The sequence below is a fragment of the Triticum urartu genome, chromosome 5A (assembly GCF_056163025.1).
Source record: "Triticum urartu cultivar PI428250 chromosome 5A, HENAU_Tu73, whole genome shotgun sequence".
In the NCBI taxonomy this organism is placed as follows: Eukaryota; Viridiplantae; Streptophyta; class Magnoliopsida; order Poales; family Poaceae; genus Triticum; species Triticum urartu.
The window spans coordinates 315341266-315363753 of record NC_141877.1 but is presented as its reverse complement, the minus strand read 5'-3'; the positions used below and the strand labels follow the sequence as shown (position 1 = coordinate 315363753).

At 46.4% G+C, this 22488-nt stretch overlaps 2 protein-coding genes across 2 annotated transcripts in view; both read left to right on the top strand.

Annotated features, from left to right (window-relative positions):
• The window catches only part of BGAL9 (beta galactosidase 9), a 30418-nt gene extending 21702 nt beyond the window's left edge, over nt 1-8716 (top strand). Inside the window, exons 10-19 of the mRNA XM_087525949.1 lie at nt 350-474; nt 2337-2534; nt 3321-3553; nt 3931-4046; nt 4568-4665; nt 5186-5296; nt 5893-6003; nt 6240-6448; nt 7598-7940; nt 8381-8716. Of these exons, the coding sequence (XP_087382075.1) occupies nt 350-474; nt 2337-2534; nt 3321-3553; nt 3931-4046; nt 4568-4665; nt 5186-5296; nt 5893-6003; nt 6240-6448; nt 7598-7940; nt 8381-8524 (1688 nt within the window). The 3' untranslated portion in view covers nt 8525-8716. The remainder of the gene's footprint in view (nt 1-349; nt 475-2336; nt 2535-3320; nt 3554-3930; nt 4047-4567; nt 4666-5185; nt 5297-5892; nt 6004-6239; nt 6449-7597; nt 7941-8380) is intronic.
• Nucleotides 8717-9907: 1191 nt separating this feature from the next.
• Nucleotides 9908-10981, top strand: LOC147971206 (glutathione transferase GST 23-like). Its single transcript, XM_087525950.1, has 2 exons — nt 9908-10385; nt 10489-10981. The coding sequence occupies exons 1-2, from the start codon at nt 10047-10049 to the stop codon at nt 10849-10851; spliced, it is 702 nt and encodes a 233-aa protein (XP_087382076.1). The 5' UTR covers nt 9908-10046; the 3' UTR covers nt 10852-10981.
• The last annotated feature ends 11507 nt before the right edge of the window (nt 10982-22488 follow it).

The following is a 22488-nucleotide window of genomic DNA, read 5'->3' as shown; positions in this document are numbered from 1 at the left end:
TCGTGTCAGTTGTATTATGGATTGCAAGGCCCAAGGGGCATATACATATTACACAAGACTTGGGGTGCAAGGAAAGGAAACTTAGCCTAATAGGACTCTGACCTAATATTAATACTCCTTAACAAGTTGAACCTATAGAAGCCACAAACGGATTATGGTGAACTTTTACAATTTTAGCATTTCTTCATTCAAATTGTGTCATATGGTAGCATGTGGGTGCCTTATTATAACGTGGTAAATGTGTATATCATCAAGTGACTTAAGAGTAGGCATCTAAGTTATATCTTAGTCTTTGCATGTATAAAACATCAGAGTTACTATTCAGAATGCATGGTATTATTATTTTCAGGTTTCTTAAGGCAGCCTAAGTGGGGACATCTGAAAGATCTACACACAGCTATCAAACTTTGTGAACCAGCTCTCATTGCAGTGGATGGCTCGCCTCAATATGTAAAGTTAGGATCAATGCAAGAGGTTTGTTGCCGATTTTCTTGCTTTTGATTTCATAAGCTATGTATATGTTGAAGTATATGGGGATTGCCCAACCTTCTTCATGAGTTCGGACTTTTGGTTTTACTGTGCATGAAACTTGATAGGGTATCAGAACCAAGAGGTCTTGGTTCAAGTCTTGGCGTTCGCAGTTTTGAATAGAAAATTGTTGTCCCTCTTTCTGTCCATGTTTAGGACTTTTTGAGACATACATGAGCAGGGCTAGTGGAGTATGTGTGGATTGCCCAACCTTCTCCATGAGTTCGGGCTTTTGGTTCTACTGGTTAGTGCATGCAAATAGTCTAAACCTTCTAATATATGGTTATAGGAACGTGTAACCTATTGTCCCTCTACTTGTCATGTGGGGCATCCCCTATAGGCGCAGGAGGCCGACATGAGTGGCAACAATGTCACCAGATTCATGCAGTAGTCGCTAAATGAAAAGATTAGTTGTATCCTCTTAGTTTTGCAGGATTTATTCCCTGTAGATTGTTTACATGTCTAGTTAGTAATATTCCACGTTTTGGATTAGGCCTCTTAAGTCCTGTAACGTTGGCTATATAATGCTTACCTCTAGTCTCCTATCAATCGAGCAATAAATCAATCTACTATCCCCCCATGTTACCTCTTCCCCTGCCTATGATGTGCGACAACCCCTCTCCTACTAGCGTCGCGCCAGAGAGGTCTAGGGGTTCGGCCTCTTACTTGCCGTAACTACCCTCTCTGCCTCTGGCCTCGTGGAAATACAATTGCATATTTCCTCACAATTATTACCCAAAAATTATTTTATAATTAGAAGCTAACAGTCTCACTTCTAGGTAATACTCCGACTGGGAGTTTTGTTTTGTATGCGATGGTTTCTATGTACAATTTAGGTTGTGAATGTTAACATTTGAGCTAATTGCAATATCAACATGGCGTGTGGGAACACTACCCCATGAACTTGGAATATGCAATGGACTAATCCATCAACTTGGCTTTCGGGTTCACTTTGGTCCGAACTGAGGCCCGCCAGGCTAATCATGCCTACATGGCATGCCATGTCTGGCTACTCACACACATTCCATGCTTGTGAGGACTTCGAATCTTCGGACGCATCGTACTTTTTTCGATTAGGACTCCCAATTTTTGGCAATCCTTACCAGTGCCTCCATTCTGTTCTTCTTGTCAAGCTATCCACAGCTACTGAGGAGGCGGTGAACTGCGGCAATGGTGTGGAGGATTTGGATGCCAGCGACTTTAAGAGTGCCAGAGATGGAACCATGACGTCAATGACCCAGCAGCACAAACCAAATTACGACAGCATTGAGCTGTCGAAGTCCTATATGGATCGTGTGTGGAGACTTAACCAAAAAGCTCACGGAATACCCCCAAATAATCCTAAATTGATTAATGGTTAACTTTTTACCTGCAAATGGAAGCCGTAATAGGCCGTTCATCATCCCCATCTCTGGCGGTATGCCATCCATATATTGCACGACCTCCCAGCTCATCCCCCCCCCCCCCCCCCCCCCCCCAAGGAGCAGAGAGGGAGCCGGCCGTCGCCCCCAGGTCATGAGAGCAGAGAGGGTAATTCGGGCACTGGAGTCCTGAAGAAGGGAATTTTGAAGAGATGGGTTTGGCCCTTAGGGTGTCAATTAGCATCTGGGTTGCTATTGGTACGAATCATACACAGCTCAGGTGGGTATTTGGTTATTTACAGGCCTGAAAGAGGGACAGGAGATGTGCAATTTGACATGCTGCACGCTGCAGTGGACAGATTAGTTTAAGTGTTCGCGTGCACCAAGTTCACGTATCTCCAATGCAATTGTCTCTTAATACTTTGCTTACACTCTTGTTTAATTCAGGCACATGTATATTCCAATGGAAAAGTTCAAACAAACAGAAGCATGACAGGAAATGGACTGATTTGCTCCGCTTTTCTTGCCAATATTGATGAGCATAAATATGCATCAGTCTGGATCTTTGGTAAATCTTATAATCTGCCACCATGGTCTGTGAGCATACTACCAGACTGTGAGAATGTAGCTTTCAATACTGCTCACGTGAGTAATCTATAACTGTGCATATTATTTCTTTCCTATGTATGAGCACAATGTTTGCTTTATCTAGTAGCATCTGAATGCATGTCATATTGTATTAGAAGAAGACTGCGAAAATAGTGGAAATAGTGGAAACATTTAGAACATGTACAGGGCACCAAAATGAAGGCTAAAAGGGAAAAACAGGAGCCAAAAACTAAGAAACAGGAAACTGAAACAGGTTACATCAACTGCAGCTTAGGCAGGCTGAGCAGGCATGGCTGCCGCATCAGGTGGCCATGCAAGCAGAGGTGTCTCTAGAAGTGCGGTCGAACATAGTTTCTGTATTCAGCTGGAGGCTGTTCCTGGTTCATGACAAAACATGCATAATTAATAATTCTGTAATTATTCTCAGGATCACTGGGATCTCATGTACACACACAAGGATAACCCCGCAATCTCACCTGTCCTCAGGACCACAAAGATACCAAATTGTTAAACATGAGAGTTTCTAGGTTCGAACTTTTAATAGCATAAAAAAACACCAGCAACAATGTTTTCAGAAGTTTAGAAACTACTTGGGTGAACTTATTTTTGTCATCGAATGTCTAACCTTTGTATCAGACTTACTTTATTTGATTATTCATGCATTTCCATGTTTACAGTCATGTTAGAACATATGGATGGCTGTAATCGTTTGGATCTGAATTAGATGTTCCACATCAACATGCTGGGTAGATGTCACTGATTTTTTTTATTTTTTATTTTACATTTGTGGTGCTTCTTAACTGTTTACTTGTTATATTTCAGGTTGGTGCACAAACTTCTGTTTTTACGTTTGAATCTGGGTCCCCAAGTCATTCAAGTAGACATAAGCCTAGTCTTTTATTACCTGGGGTTGATGGGTCCTATTTCTCGAGTACTTGGTGGACTTCTAAAGAGATCATTGGTACATGGGGTGGTGAAAGCTTTGCTACGCAGGGAATATTAGAGCACTTGAATGTAACAAAGGACACATCTGACTACCTGTGGTATACTACCAGGTGAATGTTGACCTATATAAGCTGTTAGAGCATATATAATTTTGTGTGCTTACATTCTGTAGGGAACAAACTACCAGTATTCTCTTCTCTAGTTAGCCAATGACTGATTGGGCTGGGTTCTCTCCTTGGAGGCTGATTGAATTGAGAAATACTGTAATACATTTTTCTGGAAATTTACATGTTTGTAGATTTTCAAAGTGATATGGTTTGCTTGATCATCTGCATCAGCTATTGGGTTGCAATAGATCTGTTGTGCCTTCAGAATGCTTGATCAGTATGCAGTTTGATTGTCATGTACTTCACATTCTGATTCTGTTGATAATGCACCCTTTATATTGAGAAGATTTAATATATAAATACATTTTTGGATTTAACAGTGTAAACATTTCGGATGAGGATGTTGGATTTTGGAGTTCAAAAGGGGTTCTTCCTGCACTAAAAATAGACCAAATTCGTGATGTAGCTCGTGTATTTGTAAATGGAGAGCTTGCAGGTATTTATTTGGGACTATCAATCTACATAAAAATGATTACTTATTTGCTGACATCCTGTTTATGTGGAAAAAATGTATCCTACACTAGATCATAGTCTAGATCATAGTCGTTAGTTCCTTGGTGGTAATGGTCAATTATTCAATTCCTAATTGTGGTGGTAATGGACCACTATTTCAAGTAAACGTGTTTATGAATTCAAATTGAGATGTTTTTGTTTAATTTTGCCAACCCCATTTAAGAACTGTGTAACATCGGTGCAGTTCAACATTAGTTAGTACTTGTTATATGCTTTAAATAGTTGAACCACCTGTTTCAAGATTTCATTCTATAAATATATAAATATATTTGTGTAGTACAACACAGATTATCGCTGGTAAAAAACTTTGGTCTTGGTTATCTACAAGCAACTTGTCCGATATTTTTTTTGAAACATAGTATGACATGCTCTGGTGTTGATGATTTTGTGCCAATGCATAGATGAAAGATTCATTTGTTCATAATGGAATCTTTCAATATGAAGGTAGTCAAGTTGGTCACTGGGTATCACTGAAGCAACCGGTTCAATTTGTTCAAGGTCTTAATAAGCTGACATTGTTGTCAGAAATTGTTGGCTTGCAGGTATTTCGTAATTTTATGATGCCTTTTTTAGCTAAATAATATTATTTATAGCATTTGAGAGATCAGGCGTACATAGTTATTGCCTCAAAACATCTGTGCACTCACCTGTAATTAATAATTAGCAACTATATCACTTAGTCCAGCAATCAGGCTTATGCTTTCTTGGTTAAGTTTGTGGTGTGTCCTTCCCGACTAGGGTTCAACTCCCATTAGGAACGAATTCTGGTGTCTCATGGTCATTTCTACCTTAATGACAATTCCATGGGGCTCCTCTACCGCAGAACTCATTTTTTGTTCTCATATTATACCCATGTTTAAACTGTGGGATTGAAGGTATAATGGGTGAAAGAAATTCAGTTACATTGAAGTGAGCTACTTGTATGCTGTGCATGCATGTGATGCTATCATCTTCATTTAGCTAGCTGTATGTTTTTGTTCTGTTATATATGCACGTATGATCATCACGCACAAAACGTGACACATTATTTGATGTCTCATATTGTCTTGGGCAATCGCAAAGAATTATGGTGCTTTCTTGGAGAAGGATGGAGCTGGATTTAGAGGGCAAGTAAAACTCACTGGATTGCCAAATGGGGACATTGACCTGACTCATTCCGTTTGGACATATCAGGTAAAGCATTGGAATTTTCAGCCACACTTCTACCTTGTTCACACTTTGATGCAGGCGTGCAGACTTTGCATTGAGTATCATAGGTGCTATTTTCAGGGTCTCCCTTAGGTCCTGGAACTTTAATCATCATCTGTGTCCCGGAAGTGCAATTACTCATGCTAGGTGCTAGAATGCACTTCCGGGATCCAGATGACGATCTTTAAAGTTACAGGGCCTCGTGAGACTCCGAAAATAGTTTGACAACCTACATGACGCACATGACAAGGTACTAGATTGTTAAAGGTACTAGAATACTGTACTAGTATTCTTCTGACACACATGACAAGTAGTCCAAAACCATCTATATCGTTAGACCGAATTTACTGGTTAACTACTGAAAATATAGCCAAAAAATTACAGCTTAATTTGGTAGTGAAACTGCTACAGTTCTTCCATGTTTTGTTCTCCACCAAAGGAAATGTTGCATACAGTATCTCTCACCATGTGTTCTTTACCTAGTATTGTTCCAGGTAAGCTTCTGGAGTTGCCATGGACTTAAAATATTTTATCCTGATTTGAGCATACCATGCACATTAAGATGTATATTTGAAATGCAGGTGGGGCTGAAAGGTGAGTTTTCTATGATTTATGCTCCTGAGAAGCAGGCATGTGCTGAGTGGAGTGGCATGCAGATTGACGATATACTGTCACCCTTTACATGGTACAAGGTAAGTTGACTTTCATCTCCATAAACTTGCCATTATATACGGCTGAGGTATTGTATTAGTTCCTTTAGTGCTTTCCATCATTTCTAGCGCTAGCATGGACATGTCTTTGATATAACTTTTACCTACCCAGGTCAAGCCAATCTTTATCTAGTCCATCAAATTTATTTTCAGATTTTACTGCAAGATCATGCAATCTGCACATTGGTTGTCTCTTAACTACTGTTTTCTATATGCAGACAATGTTTGATGCCCCTAAAGGTACCGACCCTGTCGCCATCTATCTTGGGAGCATGGGGAAGGGCCAGGCTTGGGTGAATGGGCATCTAATTGGGCGCTACTGGTCACTAGTAGCGCCAGAATCTGGGTGCTCATCTTCATGCAACTACCCGGGAGCGTATAGTGAGAGCAAATGTCAATCAAACTGTGGAATGCCGACCCAAAGCTGGTATTAAGATTTTAGTATAATTCATTGCATGGTGCCGGGTTTCTCTTCTATATTTGTCTATTCTTTATGTCTATATTTATCATATCTGTAGTGTAAGCATTACATGCAGATAAGCCACAAACTGGAACCCTAAAGTGATGATACAATATTGATAGACATAGTCAAGGAATTTCATCATATTTTTAGTTACATAAAATAAACTCCCTCCATCCCTATTTACATACCGTGCATGTATTTTGAGATTTGGCGTTGACCATCAATTTGACCAAGAAAACATGGTTTATGTATCACAAAACTTATACCATTCAATTTGTACTGAAACTATCCCTTGGACGCTTGGGCCGGTGATATGGTCAGGATACGCCTGTATGCGATCCTCCTCCGAGTGGGTACACTTACTCACCGACAAATCCCGTCCCAGCAATTCTGTACACAGCAGGGCTGCCCGAGGGTGTTCGCGTCGATGTCGAGCTTCAGTAACCATCCGACCTCCACAACGCCACCTCCTTTCCCAAGGTCCGTCACGAGAGGCATTTCCCTCCATCGACATCACCACACTAGCCTTCTGGACCCACGGGACCCTTGTGCCCCTCCACTCCTCCTGCAGTAAACACAACTCCGACGCCTTCCCCCCTAGCACCACTAGCAACTGTTTTGCGCCTCACGTAGCTCGGCACCATGGCAAGTTTGGCACCTCACCCCAGCTGAGTTGGCAGAACGTCATCGTCAGGGTCTTTGCTTCAACTGTGACAAGATTTTATCCACACAAAAGAAAACTGTGACGAAATTTGTGTTCCGGGGTTACTGGTGAGCGTGGCGCCCAAGGTCTCCTGGGAGTCAATTGAAAAGGTTACTGCTCCACAAGCTGGTTATTTTATCTACTACATAATGGGGCGACCCTCTCAACAGAGAAGAACATCATCGTTTATTTTATCTGCTTACAGTGATTAGGCTTGTGCCAGTAGTAGATCCTTCCATAGCCCCTACTGATGGAATGTGACTAGTCTACTCTAAATTCTTATGATTGCATTCATTTGATAAGATTAATGTGTATTTTTTTATTTCAATGTGTTTTTTTGTTTGGAAAACTAGCCTTTTACTGTCACATAACCATTTTATATATTCTCAAACCTTGTTATTTCCAACCAGGTACCACATACCACGAGAATGGCTGCAGGAGTCGGACAATCTTCTGGTATTGTTTGAAGAAACAGGGGGTGACCCTTCAAAGATATCACTGGAGGTTCATTATACCAAAACAATCTGCTCAAGGATATCAGAAAGTTATTATCCTCCCCTTTCTGCTTGGTCACGCCTTACCAGTGGTCGTGTCTTGGTTGATACTATAGCACCAGAACTGCGCTTACGGTGTGATGATGGGCATTTGATCACTAAGATTACATTTGCGAGCTACGGAACTCCATCAGGTGGTTGCCAGAATTTCTCCGAAGGAAAGTGCCATGCTTCGAGTACTCTTGCCTTGGTATCAGAGGTAAGCTGACAAGTCACGACTGCTAAACCTAGTAAATTTCTTCTGATACTAAATGGACGAATGCGAGAGCACCTTTTTAATTTCACACGCTCATGTGCATCAATCATAAAAAGTGTTAGCAAAATTGTAATGGACGGATGCGAAAGCACCTTTTTAGTTTCCCACGCTCATGTGCATCAATCAGTGTTTGCAAAATTCTTAATAAAGAAGAAAAATGAAAGATTTGGAGGGGTTAATTTACCGTGGTTTCTGAACAACGCAAGGCTAAACTTGATCCCGAAAATGAGAGAAGAGACTCTGAGCAAGTCGGTGATTACACTATATGTTTATTTATTCAGTCTGTTAGATAAGGAACAGACGCATGAACTCTGTTCACTAACTTGATGCAAATCTGAATATCTACCAGATGTCATAACACTTATTATTTTCCTCGTTTCCAGGCGTGCGTGGGCAACAACGAATGCGCAATCAGTGTTTCGAATGATGTGTTTGGTGATCCATGCCGAGGAGTCCTCAAGGATTTGGCAGTTGAGGCTGAGTGCTCGCTGTCATCGGCCACCAAAGAACCTCGAGACGAGATGTGATGCGGGATGCTGGTGACAAACTGGTGTAAGGGAGTGTTTCGCTTGACCCATGGTTGTGCTTGGTGTTGGTGTAAAGATAATCCTACAACTGAAGAAATAAGGACAGGGAAAAGTCCGCATACGTACCCCATTGTATATTGTTTGTTACTGGAGATTGGATTTGATTAATGCTGAACAACACATCGGAAATGATCTCTGTGGGCCGACGCTGCAGTCCTAAACGTGGTGCGAACATTGTAGATTTGATTTCATTAATGAAATCGACAGCCATGACTGATCAGAAAAACAGTAAAATCGATCAGCCATGCAAGAGACTGAAGAAGCTGAAGGATAAAATTCTAGAACTGTATTATATGTTGGGTGAATGAGCTTGAATTGATATATTACTCCCTCCAATTCATATTAATTGATGTTGTCTTAGTGTATTTTTATACTAAAGCAGCATGAATTAATACGGGATCGGAAGGAGTAACTTAAAAAAAAAACAGAAACGCTACGTTCCACCCGACTGATAATAGCGCGGGCGTCCACCCCCTGCACCACCTCCACCACCGTTTGATCAGACGATACTTAGCAACCCACACCATAGGCTAACTTCTGCAATATGGCCCTTGTTGCAATTGTTGCAATACAGGTATATCAGACATAATACAGGTCTCAAACACTAAACAATGTCAACACAACATTTCCCACGATGCCTCATCGCCCGATTCCATCCGGCCGATCGCTGGGAGTGCCGTCGTCGGCGAGGCCTGCGTCCATCGTTGCACCCTGTTCCCTGCCCCCTACACCTCTCTTCTTCTCGTGTTCGCAACCAACCATGAACTCCGGCCACCACCACCGTCCTTCTGCCGCTCGCCTCCACTACTACCGTCGGCCGTGCGGTGCGCCTGAGCTCGGCACGGCTGCAGCCGACCTCCTCCATGACGTTTTCGACCATCACCGGTCGCCTCCCTGTTGCAATTGCGACGACCGGGTTGCAAGGGGCGACGGCGAACGATGGCGGCGTTTCTGCAACATCATTTCCATTGCAAATTTTTTTGGCAAGATCATTTGTGCTGCAAAATTTCCTTCCGCAAGGACACCCATGTTGCAAAAATGTGAAGCCGAAAAAAATCTGCAACATCATCTATATTTCAAATGGTTTCTGCAACATGAGCTCTATTGCAAAGAGCTCTGCAATACTACATTTGTTACAATGCTGAAGACGATGATGGCGTCAGATCTAACGGCTGCCGAGGCGGCAGATTTTTTGAAAAGATCTGTCGGCTGACGCAGGCCCAAAGAAAAAAAAGGTGATCGGGCATTGCAGGTCTTCTTCATGCTTGAATTGGCTGCGCCTTTCATTAACTGTGAAAACGAAGGAAGCAACGTCGATCGTCCAGACTGCTCAGTCCCAAGTCAAGCCACCGGACCTGACTAATCAAACACTGGAGCCATCAAAATATCTCCGCCACAAGAAAACACTACAAATTCAGCAAACTGGCCAAACGGATCATTAGATTAGAAAGCCATCATCGCCATGGATGATCATCAAGAGGAAGCGCCGGAGAAGGTGAAGCTTTTCGGCATGTGGGCGAGCCCCTACGTCCTCAAGGTAAAATGGGCTCTGAGCATCAAGGGCGTGGAGTACGAGTACGTGGAGGAGGACCTGAGGAACAAGAGCGACGACCTCCTGGAGCACAACCCCGTGCACAAGAAGGTCCCCGTGCTGCTCTACCGCGGCAAACCGGTGGCGGAGTCCGACGTCATCGTCGAGTTCGTCGACGAGGCGTGGAGCTACCGCGGCGGCCGCATCCTCCCCGACGACCCCCACGAGCGCGCCATGGCCCGCTTCTGGGTGAGGTTCGTGCACGACAAGGTCAGCGCAGCGGTTCTCTTTCCTCTGTTCCCAAGTTCGATCCAACTCGGTTAGTTCGTCACAGATGATACGATCTGACTGAGCAATATATTACCACATGCAGCTCTCGCCGCCGATCTGGAAGTGGTTCACGGCGGCGCCAAGCGAGGGCCAGGAGGCCGCGCTGGGGGCCGCCGTGGAGCAGCTGCAGGTCCTGGAGGACTTGCTCGCCCTCGGCGGCAAGGATTTCTTCGCCGGGGAGAGCGTCGGGCTCGTCGACCTGTCGCTCGGCGCGTTGGCGTACGTGATCCCGATGTACGAGGAGATCATCGGCGTGAGGATGGTCACCGAGGAGAGGTTCCCGTCTCTGTCGGCGTGGATGGGGCGGTTCTTGGACTCGCCGCCGGTGAAGGATCACCCGCCGCCAGTGGAGAGGCTGAAACCCAGGTACCGAGCCATGCGCGAAGCCTTTCTGAACATGGGCTAGCTCAAAGGCACTGTCTGCGTCTTCAGTTATGATTAAAGTATAAGAATGCTTGTACTAGCATGATATATACAGTCCTAGCCCGCAAAAAAAAAAAGATATATATATATGGTCCAGTGCATCTTTGTGTTTACATGGCTTGTACTATGATCATTATTGATATAAATGAGACACGTATTCACCACACAAGAAAATGGCTCTTGTTTCCGATGAAATTTCAGAAATTCTAATCACCACGGCAGGTACCGAATATACGCATTTCAGGCACAATATTATGGAGACATAAATTTAAGTCAGATTTCAACAGAAACCAAATTTTCGACGCGGCTACTCTGCAACTACATGTATATTATCATTGGAAAAAGAAATAGCCCCGTGACATTTTTTCTCTAAAAAATACTCGTGTAAGAACATCTACAACTGAAATGTCCTAATTTGGGCCCTATAGCGTCCAGTTACCTCTCATTTGGCAACGTCCACAGCCGTCCCCCTTATAACCGAACCTCTAAATCCATGCAACCCCATGCGGCGTGATCAAAATAGCACATAGATAATTCAATATGGCATAGATCAGATTGGACATAGCAGAGTTCAATTTATAGCCGGACATAGCGTGCGAAGTTCACAAAAGATCGGACATAGCATAGCATATTCACAAAAGTTTATCATACGATACATAAATTAGAGCTAGGGGGTGCTGGATTTCACACTTTCCTCGCTGGTCCCTTCCCCTTGCGGTCTTTGGAGCAGCGGTAGTAGTCTTCGACGTACACATCGGTGGACGGAGAGGAATCGTCATCATCGTTAGTGGTTGTGCTGTTGTCGGATGAGGGAGAGGAACGGATCCCGGCTTGACATCGGGCCGTGAGGCCTGCTCCTTGGCGAGGTGGGCGGCTTTCTCCGCGGCAGCTGCCTTCTCCTTGGCAATCAGATCACCTTCGCATTTTGTCGTCGACGACGGGGGGCATCTGTCTCCGCCGACATGAAGGAGTGGAGGATGACGTAGTGGAGAAGACCGTCGTTAGAGTCAGTGGGCGGGAGTGGCTCGGGCGTGACACAGCCCATAACCGAACCGGTTGGATATGGCTTGTGCCGCCCTCTACCTCGTGCGGCGAGCGGCCCGCACCTTCGACGCGGGTAGCCGCGGTGGGCATAGGGTTGGCGGTGCAACACGAGCACCCAGTGTTGTCCATTAGGAGCAGGGGTTGGAGGTGCGAGCATCATGGAGCTTGAGTTTTTGCCCCTGTCCATCTGCAGCCGATGGAAGGCGAGCTACTTGTCGTCCGAGGCGGAGCTAGATCCCTCCTTAAGGAGCACCTCCCATTCAACAGGGTCGGACTTGTTGTCGAATCCGCTGCCAGAGTTGGCCATGGTAGGAGGAGACGGGACGGGAAGAACACGGCAGGGAAGCAGAATGGGGCGGTCAAGTGTGTGGAGTAGGGACTAGAGTTTGGTTCGGGTGGGGTATATGTGGGATGGGACTGCGCCAGATTGGGCCAGTCCGACGTGGCGGCCACGTTCAGGCACGTCCTGACCGCCTTACATATGGGTTTAGATTTTTTTTAGAACACATATGGGTTAGGTTTGAGGGTGCGAACATCCTAAACATTGGGATGGCTATTAAAGGTCCGATTGAATGGTGAATTTGTGTCCGAACAGTGACGGGGCTTTTCTACTTGAACAATAAAGGAACAGTTTGAGGGACGAAAACTCGTAGGGGCACGGAGGTATGGGGCTACGTACCTACCAAACCCTGCCCGGCTGCTCGATTGCCTCGCGGTTTGTAAAGTAGTTGGATCCCGTATAAGGACATATTAGACACACAGTAAATTTTAAATTTCAGTCATTCGAACTTACCAACTAAAACTTGTGATTTTCTCGTTGGCTCGTACCTAATTTTATACTCCCTCCATTCCAAAATATAGTGCGCACGCGCTTCCCGAGGTCGAACTTTGACCACAAATTTAACGAACAAGACCGATTGCGGCGGGAGAAAAAATTACATAATTAAAAACTTCTTTCGAATACGAATTCACTGATATAATTTTTGCTCCCGCCGCAATCGGTCTTGGTAATTAAATTTACGGTCAAAGTTGAAGCACGAGGATAGAGGAAGCACTACATTGTGGAATGGAGGGAGTAATAAAATTTTAAGACACTTTTTGGTCGGTCGTAGGCACAAAAATCGTAATTTTACCGGTTGCTCATATTAAGTTTGAAGAGTTGAAACTTAATATTTATTATTTATTTTTCAAAAAAATTATTATTTAAAAACCTGAGTTACGAGAAACACGGCATAAAACCAGAAATTAATTTAAACTTTTTATTCGAAAGATATAAAAAAATAAAAATTGAAAGTCACAAAATAAAAGCACGGGCGGGACTTGCGTGCCCCGAATCCTCTCCCATTTGAGGCCTCCTTTGGTTTGGAGGAATTTCATAAAAATTTTAGAGGATAGGATTTTTATAGGATTTTTTTTAGCCTTTTGATTCATAGGAATGGATTCCTATTCCTACATAGGATTAGTTCCTATCTTTCACATTTTATAGAAAAATAAAAATGAGCCTAGACTTAATGGAAAAAAAAAATGATGTCAACCAAATGACATCTTGTTTTCTATTCCTATTCATAAAATTTAAGATACATGTCATCTTATTTCCTACAAAATTCCTATTCCTACAATAATACTATCTTATGAACCAAAAGAGGCATGAGTGATTTGGTTGTAGATGAGATGTTCCATATGGCGGCGAGGATCACTGGAAGTGGATTCCCTGTTGATTGAACAGGCGAGGTGAGGTGATGATTTGCTTCCTTGACCAGATGTTGACCATGCAAGAGCCAAGAAGCACTGTCGCCATGTTCAGCCTGGGGCTGAGGACCCACCCTGTTTTCTTACTCCAACTTCAAGGAGTGGTAACATACTCCCATGATTATAAAATAATTGCATGCGCACAATGATATTTAATAATGGTGGAAACAGACGCAGCCAGTGTCTCCGAGTTACGAGACATGCCCCGGATATCTGCTTTCCACTCGTTGCCGCCAGTAACCGAGACTAGCCCAGGATGGAAAACTGTTGTGACTTGGCTCAACTTCAACTTATCAAGGCCTGCTCTTTCGAGTTTCAAAAAAAAAAGGGCCTGCTCTTTCGTGGGTTCTCTTCAGATTTTGATTCAAACTAAGAGAAACTCCAACGGGGGACTTAAACGGACGCACGCTTTGTCAGTTTTTTGTCTGTTTGGATTGGTCAGCCAAATGTGCGCGTCCGTATTTTAAAATGAGTCGACTTGACCGTCTAACGGAGAGGCCGACACAAATGTGTCGTCGTGGGAAAAAAATAAATTGCACGAAATAAACATAAAGTAGCCGATCAAACGCTGGCAAAGTCCACCTAAATCTAATAAACATTAAAAAAAGTCTGCGCCCGCCCGGCACGCTGCCCTAGACGTCGTCGGCCTTGCTCTTGCCCTTGCCGCTGACGCCGCCGTCGTCGGTGAGGTCGATGAAGACCGGAGCAGGGCCAGCCCATCCGAATGCCGCCTGATACGCCTCCTCCGGCGTCTGCTGGGGCGGCGGCATTGCGGCAAGCCGCGCGCGCTCCTCCTCCTCCTCGAGCCGGAGCGCCTCCGCGTCGCATTGGAGCATGGCGTCGTAGCGCATCTGCTCCTCGCCGTCGGCCTGCTCCTGGCGGAGCCAGTGCTCCTTCCATCGCTCGAGGTGGGCCGCCTCCTCCTCCGGCGTCGCGACGAAGTGGACTGGAGGCGCGCTCACCCACTTGCGGTACTGACCCGTCCACGAGTAGGCCTCCTCCGGCCAAGTGGGTGGAGGCGGGGAGCGCTTACACGTCGGCTCCGGCTCCGGCTCCGGCTTGGGCTGGACGGGCGGCGACGGTGGCGGTGGCGGCACGAAGAGCGGGGTGTGGACAGAGTCCACCGCTGCCGACAGGGTAAGGGCTTGCTCCAGCTCATCCCAGCGTGCGTCCTCCTCGAGGCGGCTAGCCTCCAGCGCATGCTGCAGGGCCTCCTCGAGGGCGGCATGGTACTCCGCCTCCGCCTCCATGTCCTCTGGCTCTACCTGCGGGGGCGGCGGTGGGAAAGGCGGCGGGACGGCGTCGACACCCGAGCGCCGTTGCTCCTCGTGTTCGAGGGCGAACCACGCCTCCCAGTTGGGGGAGTCGGCGACGTACTCTGGCAGCCGATGCTGCTCTGGCGTGAGCTGCGCGCGGCGCCTGCGCACCTCGTCGTCGTGCGCCCGTTGTGTACGAGGAACTGCCAGCACCGGGATCCGCTGTGGATCCAGATGCCAATGGTGCGGCAGCGTGACATCGGGTATGGCAATGGCTGCTTGTACTCCCAGTGCCACCGCGCTTGGTGCATCGAGATGTGTAGGCGCCGGCGACCAGGGCGGAAACGCGTCGCCGTCGGAGGAGAAGGGGAGCACGGGAGGACGAGGCGCCGGGGGTGCCTTTGCCCTTGCCATTGCTGCTGTCGAAGAGGCCCATGGCTAGGGTTTGCGGTCGCCGGCGAGGAAGTAAAGAGAGTGGTGGGGGGAGGGCAGATGTGGACGAGAAAAGTGGATGAGGCTGACCCCGCCGCACGCGTGGTTAAGAAAGGACGCTTCCATTGGCTGACGCGTGGGTCCGCTGTCGATGGTCGTCATAATTTAGACGACCGGTGGCGATTGGGTGGCTGCCAAGTGGGGACGCGGCGGACGGCGAGGAGACGCGCGACGCGTCCGCGCCGACGCATTCCAGGCGTAATTTTGGGCCGGAAATGGGTCGGCGCGGACGACAGGCGAACTCGATTTGAGTTTGGGTCGGCACGTTGGGCCGCCACTTTTGTCCACGCCGATCCAAACAAACGCAGGCGGACGAAATGGGTCACCCATTAGAGTTGCTCTAAGAGCATTTCCAATAGATAATAGATGATGCAAATTTGAAGATGTAAAAATTTACATCTCTAAAAAAGGTAACTCTCACCGATAATATATATTAAAGATATAAAAAGGTAACTAATAGATGATGTAAAAGTGAAGATGTAAAACCGGCAGCCGATCGCCGGCCCCGCGGCAGCTGCTCAACAGTAGCACAACAACAAGAACATATGTTTCGAACAGAACTTAAACTATAAATTTCAGAAAATTTTGGACATAAACAACAGCTTATCAAATCGACGACGACCAAAACAATAGCTAATTGGTGGTAACCCACAAAACTATCAATGAATATCAATAAAAAATATGTACATCATGAACTTTGTGTGACGTTCGGATATTTAAGCTACAGTAACCCTCTGCTAATGATGCCACGTCACCTCGATTACTGTTGCTAATCTCACGTTAGTTTAAAATTGATTTAAATTCAAATTCAAAATCAAGCAAACATTTTTTTTTCAAATATTAAAACTAAAATGTTTGGAGTGAACCAAATATTACATAGGTAATTAGGATGGAGAGACCACATTATTATAAAATAATTAAATGCTCTTGAATAAATAAAACAGCAACAAAAACATTTAGTTAAATACCTTTTATACTTTATAAAATTTTAAACTAATTTATTTTGGGGTTTAAACTTTTGGGGCCATGATGTAATTCATAAAACTAATTTAGGTACTAATAATATATTTTACAAAACTAAAATAAATTGATGAATGTAATAAAATAGAAAAGAAATAAAAAAACAAATAAAAAGGCAAAGGTCACCCCCTTTTCCCACTGGGCCTCTTGGCCCAGTCGGCTCCGTCAGACCAGGCCGGCCCAAACGGCCACCACTCACTCCCCTTATCCCCAGCCCGACCGACACCCACAACCCCCCACTCCATCTCGCTCTCTCCCCCTTCTTCCTCGAATCTGGATCGAGATCGGGGCGCCCATCGCTCGGTGTCGAAGCCTCTCGCCGGCACCCCTCGTCTTCGACCCCGTTGCCCTTCGCTCGGGCCGACCGCGTCGCCCACCGCCCACCGCCCACCGCCTCTGACGCCGCTAGACCCCGCCGTTGTCGGACCCACCTCGCGGAGCGGTGCCGCCCTCCTCCTCCTCATCTCCTCCTCGCCGGGCTCTATCGTCGTCGTCTTCGTCAAACGCGGCCGTCCCCGTCCTCCTCCCCGAGCACCGCTGCCACTGTCCCTACGGCCCCGCGGTGAGGCCCCGACCTTTCCTTCTCCCTTGTTCCCGTGATGACCGCGCCCGCGCCGTGGTCATCTGCACCGCGCCGTCGCTGCCCGCACCTCCCCTGCTCCTGCCGCACCTGCTGCTGCTGCTGCACGCGCCGCCCGTCTCGTAGTTGCCTCGCCTACGCCACGCCTCCCTGTGCCGCTGCCAACCCCGGGCCACCGTGCCCGCGGCCAACTCCGGCACCCCACTACGCCCGGCGCTCGCGCCCATGGCCTCGTACGCTCACCGCGCACCGCCACAGCCCCGCCTCTGCGCCCGTCGCTGCGTCGTCCCGCAGCTTCCTCGTCTGGTCGCGCCTTGCCCACTGCTGCAGCTGCTCTACTTCTGCTGCCCAGTCGTCGCGCGCCCGCTTCGCCTCCTGCTGCTTGCTACTGCTTCTGCCGCGCCCCACCTCTGCTTCTCACCGCGCTGGTCGCGCCGCTGCTTGGACCCGCTGCCCCGCGCACCCTTGCACGTGCCCCGGCACACGAGCCTGTGCCCCTGTATCCCCGAGCATCGCCGCCCCCTGTACCCTCGTCGCCGCTTACCACGCCTGCGTCGCTCGCCCGCGACCCCTCTGTTGCTGCTCTGCACAGCCCCCCTGGCTGCGTCCACGCCCCTCTGCTTCGCCCGCCACGGATCTGTTCGCCCCGTCGGTGCCTTCGCCCGCCCCGCGCGCCGTACCACCCTCGCCGGAGCTCCCCTGCCGCCCTGCAACGGCCGGTCGGGTGCGCCTCTGTTCGGGTTATGCCCGACGCCCGCGCCCGCTATGGCTCCCCCATAACCACTGACTAGGGGGCCCCGCCCCTGGAACATATATTTTTTTAAAAACAAATAAATAAAATAATAATAATAATAATTAATTGAAGGAATAATTAACTTAATTAATTTTGATTAATTAAGTTAAACAACTAATTAAACTAATTACACCTTACTTACCAAATTAACCCGATTAATTAATTAATTAATTAGTGAATGACAGTGGGGCCCACCCCCCTAAATAATCCTGATTAGGTTAATTTATGTGTTTAATTCAAATGGGTCACTCACGGGTGGGACCCACCTGTCAGGTTGACCAGGTCAACTACTGACGTCAGCAAACACTATTCTGGATAATGTTGAATTAAAATAATTAAATAAATCCTAAAAATGACTTAATTCTTTTAAAATCAATATAAAATAAACCGTAACTCGGATGAAAAAACTTTGTACATGAAAGTTGCTCAGAACGACGAGACAAATCCGGATACGTAGCCCGTTCGTCCGCCACGCATCCCTAGCATAGCGAACACGCAACTTTCCCCCTCCGGTTCGTCTGTCCGAAAACGCGAAACACCAGGGATATTTTCCCGGATGTTTCCCCCCTTCACCGGTACCACCTCTTACCGCGTTAGGGCACCCCTAGCACCGCTACTTGTCATGTCATGCATCGCTATGCATCTGTTTGCTTAATATTTATTGTTTCTTCCCCCCCTCTTCTCTCGCTAGACACCGAGACCGACGCCGCTGCTACCCAGTATGATTACGGTGATGACGACCATCTCTCTTGCCAGAGAAACCAGGAAAGCGCCCCCCTTGATCACCAGATATCGCCTACTCTTCTCTCTACTGCTTGCATTAGAGTAGTGTAGCATGTTACTGCTTTCCGTTAATCCTATTCTGTTGCATAGCCTGTCATTGTTGCTACAACTGTTGATACCTTACCCGCAATCCTAAATACTTAGTATAGGATGCTAGATTATCATCAGTTGCCCTACATTCTTGTCAGTCTGCCATACTATACCATCGGGCCGTGATCACGTCGGGTGTTGATCACGGGTAAATACCTACATATATACATACTATTCAGGTGGTGACTAAAGTCGGGCCGGCTCGTTGAGTACTCGCAGGTGATTCTGATGTGGGGGCTGAAGGGGCAGGTGGCTCCATCCAGGTAGTGGTGGGCCTGAGTTCCCGACGGCCCTCGACTGTTACTTTGAGGCGGAGCGACAGGGCAGGTTGAGAGCACCTAGGAAAGAGATGGGCCTGGCCCTAGTCGGCGTTCGCGTTGACTTCAAGATAACACGCTTAACAAGATCTTGGTATTTGATCTGAGTCTGGCTACTGGCCTATACGCACTAACCAACTACGCGGGAACAGTTATGGGCACTCGACGTCATGGTATCAGCCGAAGCCTTCGTGACGTCAGCGACTGAGCGGCACGCGCCGGGTTGGACCGCGTAACGCAACTTCCTTTGTAATGGAGGTTGCTAGGTCTGCTCATGTAACACCCTCGATGCGACTATATCTCCCACGTGTCGAGGCACGACTTAGAGGTATAATCGCATTGAAGGCATATGTCGCAAGTTAGGCAATCTTCACAAACATCCCATGTAATATAATTAATAAAAGGGGAGATAACATAGTTGGCTTACACTCGCCACGTCAATCAAGGTACATAAATAACATTACATCATTCAAACACTCATGGCCCGACTACGACGCCAAAATAAAAGACAACCCAACAAGCGACACGGTCCCGATCACCCCCAACTGGGCACCACTACTGATCATCAGGAAAAGAAACATAGTATCGTTGAGAGTCCTCGTCGAACTCCCACTTGAGCTCAAGTGCGTCACCTGGAGCGGAATCATCAGGCCCTGCATCTAGTGTAATAGTAATCTGTGAGCCACAGGGACTCAGCAATCTCGCACCCTCGCGATCAAGACTATTTAATCTTATAGGTAAGGCAAGGTAAAAATATAAGTGGAGCTGCAGCAAGCGACTAGCATATATGGTGGCTATCCTGTTCGCAAAAGAGAGCGAGAAGAGGAGGCAAAGGACGGGCGAGAAACTAGAGAACAACCTGCGCAAGCATTACTCCAACACCGTGTTCACTTCCCGGACTCCGCCGAGAAGAGACCATCACGGTAACTCACACGGTTGATTCATTTTAATTAAGTTAAGGTTCAAGTTATCTACAACCGGACATTAACAAATTCCCATCTGCCCATAACCGTGAGCACGGCTTTCGAAAGTTCAAAACCCTGCAGGGGAGTCCCAACTTAGCCCATGACAAGCTCTCATGGTCAACGAAGGAATAGACCTCCTCCCGAGACGTTCCGATCACACTCGGTACCTCGGTTCTTCAAGACACTTCGACAGGTTAAAACTAATCCAGCAACACCGCCCGAATGTGCCGACAAATCCCGATAGGAGCTGCACATATCTCGTTCTCAGGGCACAATCGGATAAGCAATCCGTACAACTAAAACCAGCCCTCGAGTTTCCCCGAGGTGGCGCTGCAAGGGGCTCTAGGTTGGACCAACACTCAGAGGAGCACTGGCCCGGGGGGATTTAAAAAAAAGATGACCCTCGGGCTCCGGAAACCCAAGGGAAAAAGAGGCTAGGTGGCAAATGGTAAAACCAAGGTTGGGCGTTGCTGGAAAAGCTTTAATCAAGGCAAACTATCAAGGGGTTCCCATTATAACCCAACCGCGTAAGGAACGCAAAATCCAGGAACATAACACCGATATGACGGAAACTAGGGCGGCAAGAGTGGAACAAAACACTAGGCGAGAGGCCGAGCCTTCCACCCTTTACCAAATATATAGATGCATTAAGATAACATGGCAAAATAATGATATCCCAACAAGTAAATAAATGTTCCAACAAGGAACGGTCTCCAATCTTCACCTGCAACTAGCAACGCTATAAGAGGGGCTGAGCAAAGCGGTAACATAGCCAATCAAAGGTTTGCTAGGACATGGTGGGTTAGAGGTTTGACATGGCAATTTGGGAGGCTTGAAAGCAAAAGGTAGGCATCGTAGCATTGTCAAAGCAAAAGAGCGAGCAATCTAGCATAGCAAAGATAGTAGTGATTTCGAGGGTATGATCATCTTGCCTGCAAAGTTGTCAGAGTTGACTGGATCCTCGAAAGCAAACTCAACGGGCTCCTCGTTAGCGAACTCGTCTCCCGGCTCTACCCAAACAAGACAAACAAGCAACAAGGGCACAATCAACCACATGCAAAGCTCAAACGATATGATGCAAAGATGATATGCTATGCGGCATGCGATGCGGGATGCATATGCAAGATTTGACAAGGAATGCATGAACCTGGCCTCAAATTGAAAATCCAAGTGTGCCACTGGAAAGATGAGATGAAATCGCTTGAAAACGATATAAAGAACGCCGGAATCGGAGTTACGGTTTGGAAATGGCAAGCGATTCAAATATGACCACGTTATGCAATTTACAGCAAGTAGCCATCTAAATGCAATGAGATGAACATGCTACAACACTCAAACATGACATAAAAAGACATGGTAGGGATGCATTCAAGATTATTAACAAAAGTCTAGCACTGAGCTACGGCCAATTCATCCATTAACAGGTTCAAACAAGCATGGCAAAAATGCATATGTTAAACAGATCTCAGACTTAGTGAAATTAACACTTGTCTGGAATTTCAGATCAGATAGCACTCTTCGGAGCAACAAAACTATATGCTACAGGACCTGAACATGGCAAAGTAAAACATATCATGGAGCTACTCAAAAAGCTTAACAAAAGTCCCTTAGTGACCTTGAGCCAAAAGGGATCAGAAAACACATTTGCAAGCATGTGAACATAGCAAAAGCATAATCAGTTTTCAGACTTAGTGAAAACTGGGGCATGCTGAAACAGATCTCAAGTAGGCATGTTTACGAGCTCGATGCACTCACTACGGAGCAAGTCATGATAACCTAAGCATACATCCATAAATAATACACAAAATGCAAGCTAGACATGGCAAGAACAATGACATAGCATGCACGGATCAACTACAACATCATCGGCAAAATCGCTAACTAGTAGACAATCTGCCCAGATTCACGAAGTAGCAAAAGTAGAGCTCGATTGACTCAAGCTAGGATGCTCCATAATTGCAAACAAAGACATGGATGGATAGAGCACTACAATATTAACAAAACATCCTTACTGATCATCCTCAAAAGAGGCATGGATCACTAGGAAACAACATGAACATATGGCCGTATGAGATAAACAGCTCAAGGACTTAGTGGAAATGCTAAGTCCCTGAAATCAGCATTACCAAGTGCCTCACTTTGCAAGCTTGTACTAGTCACCACACACATCACAAAAATACATGGGTTGCACCTTTGGAAAGATGGAAAAACCCTTAACAAAACATATGTAGAGCTCAGGGGCATATCATGCACACAATAATCATGGCAAAAATGACAAATATCTAAATGGAGCAGCAGATCTGACAATAATCTCAAGTAGCACTCTTCTAACAGCATTTCGGGCATCAAGATGAACTCAAATGAAAATGATGCAATGGAATGAAATGATGTACTCTCTGAGGCGAACATTTTGATATGCTATATGCCAAAAACGGAGCTACGGATGCGGAGATATAGCATGATGAACATAAGCACATGAACTAGGGTTAGGAACAAAAGTCAACCGGATCCGATCCAGATCTGGATCCGGG